Source organism: Xiphophorus hellerii, chromosome 12, assembly GCF_003331165.1.
Source record: "Xiphophorus hellerii strain 12219 chromosome 12, Xiphophorus_hellerii-4.1, whole genome shotgun sequence".
NCBI lineage: Eukaryota > Metazoa > Chordata > Actinopteri > Cyprinodontiformes > Poeciliidae > Xiphophorus > Xiphophorus hellerii.
The window spans coordinates 21,547,030-21,551,239 of NC_045683.1; the positions used below are offsets into that span (position 1 = coordinate 21,547,030).

Consider the following 4,210-nt stretch of genomic DNA (forward strand, 5'->3'; position numbering starts at 1 on the left):
CAACCCATCTTAATCAAAATAAATGACATTCTGTCATCTAATGGCTTAATGTTCTGTAGACAAATGGGTCTGGTGCATTCCTCTGCCACTCCAGGGCAAAATAAAGATGGATTTAGTGGTTTAATTAAATAGCAAGCAATAGAGATGGTTTGAATTAGGGTTTGGACTGAGTAATTGGTTTCTCACATGCTTTATAGATTAGGAATTGTTAACAAGGTAAACAATGTTGGTTGTAGAAAATGCAACTGAGACGACTCACTCTTATTTTGACAAAAGTGACAATTTTATTGACATATAAAATTGTGTTTATACAGCAGAGTTGATTTTATTTATATCCTCATTGATGACAGTTCTCGTGAACAGTTTTTTTGCTTGTCTCATGCAAAAGGACGTCTTTTGTTTTGTCCCTCACAGTTTTCAGGAAGGTCATGATGCCAGACCCACCGGTGCCCCTCTCCTCCAGCGATGTGGGGGCTCTGCTGACCATCTCCCCCTCTGAGTCGTGGCTGTTTGTGCGTAGTTGCCGAGCTCTGGCAGCAGGTACAGTGATAAAGCGGCTCACAACATTGATATGGTAGCTGCGCAAGGCCAACAGTTTTGAAACACAGTCATCAAATGCCTTGCTGAGGTCCTCATTGGCCCGCTGCTGAACAAAACCCCTCAGGGATGGTTGCAAAGAGATGTCTTGAATCAGTTTCTGGTGGGCAGGTGGCATGTAGTTCCTCATGCGAGTTAGAAAGGCGCCTGATAAAAAGACAAGAGCATCACAGTGCATTGTTATTTCTAAACTTGTATTGTTGTTTTATAATTTGTTGAGTAATCTTACGACTTTTTTCTTCATGTTTGACTCCTAGTAGTTCATCAAAGCAATGCAGCAGACTACTTTGTGCAGCACTTCCTCCAGAAAACCCTATCGGTTCTGTCTGGACACCTTCGTAAACAAGTCCCTTCGGCATACATGGGTTGTCCTTCCACCTGAGGACGTACAGGCAGATTTATCATTTACAACGCTTTGCAAATGTGTTCAGACTTGTTAGAGCTTTTAACATTTTCTCAGGTTACAAACACAAATCTTCACTTTCAATATTTCTATATTCTATATTTCAATAGAATTCAACGTAACCGACAAGCACAGAGAAGCAGATAACTGTGACATAGAAAGACAGATATGAATTGTTTTCCATACATTTTATAAGTAGCAATCAAAAAAGGGTGATGTGCACTCTATGAAAATAAACATACAGTCAAAGTTACACTGTGGTTCTTTAAGATCAAAACTTATTCATGTGTTAGAATGGCCCAGTCAAAGTCGAGACCTAAATTTAACTGAATATGTGTGACCATCTAATCTGACTGAACTTAAGCTATTTTGTAAAATCACATGGGCAAAAAATTTTAAGTCTCCTGATATGTAAAGCACAAAGACCTTGACCTCTAATTGCAGTGAAAGATGAAAACCATATAGGCCTATCATTTTCTTTTTGCTTCAAAATTTTAAACTAACATCTTCCAGTGTATCACAGAAAATCCCCCCAAAAACTTTAATGTGTGCTTTGGGGATTTAACATGAGACAATGTGACAAACTTTGAGGGGTATTGACCTGTTTGTAAAGCATCAAAAAGCATGTTTGAAATTTCTAAGAAGTTTTCAGAGATGGGCCCTGCGTAGTAAAATTCATACAGACTTCTGTACCCAGACAGGAAGATCCTCATAATGCCGTAGAAGACTGACGGGTCCACATACACTGGGGGAAAATAACATTAATCAAGCTATTTATGTGTGTGGTCAATTCATCTTTTTCATTCATTGTACATGTAATTCTCACCATGCATTAGTTTAAGTGCATCATTCATGTCCTGTATGGACTGGCCAATGTTCTCCAGTGCTTTGGTCACAGCGTCCGTGTCACCGCACCTGACACCATTGATGACTGCGGGAATGCTCTGTAATACAGTTGCACAACAGCTTTGTCTGAAACTTCATCGCTTTCAAATGATGCTCAGTGATGATTTTTATCAGTGTCCAGTCGGTCAATCAGTTACAACAGCATTTTTCACGTGTTATTGGAAGCAAGGTATTAGTGATACATCTTCACCCTTAATGCAGGGACTGCTGCAAGCTCCACCAGCAGAGTGACCAAGAAGAAACCTTTGACACTGTCACCACCTGGGAGTCTGACCAGCAACTCCAGGTTTCTGTTTTTAATACAAAGAAGCAAAGAAATGTGTAAATGAAAATATTACTGTGGGGAATCACAGAGGAAAATTCAAAGGAGAAATACTCACTCCATGTCAAAAGGTCTTGCATGTGAGTTTGGAGGACGGGCATGAAAAAACAAAGACAGGATTTTTTTTTTAACATTTTATTTATTTATGAGGAATGTAATTAAAAATATCTGTGGGAAATTTCTTCTCTTACCCCTCTGGATCTTTCTTCCTCCAGTTGGCTAATACTGCATCTGCATGGGTGAGAATTGATGGAAGTCCTAAGCGCTGTGACACCTCCCAGTAAGGAACAGCAAGGCTTCTTGGCAGCATCTTTAAAGGAGATTATGGAAAAGAATAACCTCACACACCAACCGACTGCAGAAGTGAAGTGAAATGAAACAGGGAAAACCTAAATTGCATCACCTCCACTGTATCGTTTTCACCTTCTTGCCACACATAGCCCATGGTTACCATGCTAAGGACCAGGTGGGCGAGCCTTAATTCTCTGTGGTTTTGGAGAAACTTGGCGCTCAGCAGAGGCATCTGGAGAAGCAAAACAACCCTGAGCAATCTTACAACAATCAGCAGTGAACTCTGCTGGTCGGTTTATTGTCACCTTTTACCTGGTTGATATGGGAGCGCAGGTCATGACTGTGCACAAGCTCTGGCACACACAGGGCAATATCCATCCATGGCTGGTAATAAGATGGAAGGTTTTCCTGCAAACAGGAAGTTTTATAGTTGGGACAAATACAAAGAAATACCAATTAAAATGGTAAAAACACACTGATAAAATGTACAAATTTTGACAAATTTATCTTTAAGCTGCTGTTAAATGCTGATGTACTGCAAGCACAAAGTGAAGAACGTGAGAATATTGAACACACATGGTTTGCACCTTGGAAGAAAGGTCCATTAAAAAGAAAAATAAACATGAGCAAGATCAACTTCAACTTCTCTTATAAGTCAGTTTTATTTAATCCTTGTTCCACATCACAGTTTTGTAACACATAAAAATATAAGCACCGCTTTTTTGTTTATGTGCATAAAAATAAATGAGTAAGAATGGAAGTTTAGATTTTAAAGTTCTTTCCTGAACAGTACTTGCAAGCAGTCATTAAGATCTAGCATTTCATCGAGACTGTCTGGATAATAATTAAAAAGCAAACAGAATAAAAGTTATTCCACCTACCAGGGGGTCTGGAAGCACAAAACCCAGTTCTTCTGAAACATAGTAGGAGTCCAGTGAGAAAGGAGCTCTACGCTCTGTCTCAGCTGAAGCCATAGAGAAGATAAGAGAGGAATGAGCCTCTGACTGTCTGAATGGTGCAGGAGACTCCAATCTGACTGGACTGGACTCTGATACAAGCTTGTCTCATGTACGATTAATGCTTACACAACCTGACATTTACTGTTGCACAATTCCAAGTAAAGCGTAGAAAATCAATAGCTGTCTTTATTTTGTGAATCATTTAGTAAAACTCTTATCAGCCATCCTGCTGCTCCTTAAACATCCAATACTGAGAAGTTAACCACAAGATCAATCATAATGATAATAACAATAATGATGTGGCAGATTAAATGCTTCAGAAAGTGATTACTTTGGAATTCAAGGCCACTAATTTGCAAAGGTGAGTTCATTAGATAAGTGTTTAAAGAAAGAAGAAATACTTCTGTGCTCATTTTAAAGTTAAAAAAAAAAGGTTGCAAGAGCCCATTAAGAGCAGTTCTTATCAGCAGTGCTTCTTCAGCACAGCAGATAAATGATTAAGTATCAAAAAGAACAGAATTCAAAAAGAACAATTCAGACAGAATCGTATATCAAATGTATTATATAAGACTTAAGCAAAAGTCTGCATTTCCTCACCATTGGCATGAATATCAGAACAATGTTGGGCAGTTAAGACATTTGCAAGCCTCTTTTTACAGGGTGCAACATTTGTATAGCACAATAAACCTAAACGATTAGTACTGGGCTCCCAACTTTGAACTTCTTGCTAAT

General features: G+C 38.9%; 1 protein-coding gene across 1 annotated transcript; it reads right to left on the minus strand.

The window, feature by feature from the left end:
- Window positions 1-259: 259 nt before the first annotated feature.
- ido1 (indoleamine 2,3-dioxygenase 1) lies at window positions 260-3,604 on the minus strand. Its single transcript, XM_032578373.1, has 10 exons — window positions 3,401-3,604; window positions 2,832-2,927; window positions 2,632-2,751; window positions 2,420-2,538; window positions 2,287-2,301; window positions 2,097-2,196; window positions 1,827-1,944; window positions 1,694-1,745; window positions 827-975; window positions 260-744 (listed from the first exon to the last, which is right to left on the minus strand). Exons 1-10 carry the CDS (start codon window positions 3,491-3,493, stop codon window positions 338-340), a joined length of 1,269 nt encoding a protein of 422 aa, XP_032434264.1. The 5' UTR covers window positions 3,494-3,604; the 3' UTR covers window positions 260-337.
- Between the last annotated feature and the right edge of the window lie 606 nt (window positions 3,605-4,210).

Bases quoted from the DNA above. Each gene is read 5' to 3' on its own strand.
- ido1 (XM_032578373.1), bottom strand. From the start codon at position 3,493: ATGGCTTCAGCTGAGACAGAGCGTAGAGCTCCTTTCTCACTGGACTCC. The intron at 2,752-2,831 runs GTAAAAGGTGAC...TTGCTTCTCCAG, and splicing joins TGCGCTCCCATATCAACCAG to ATGCCTCTGCTGAGCGCCAA. The intron at 745-826 runs GTAAGATTACTC...TCTTTTTATCAG, and splicing joins CAAACATGAAGAAAAAAGTC to GCGCCTTTCTAACTCGCATG.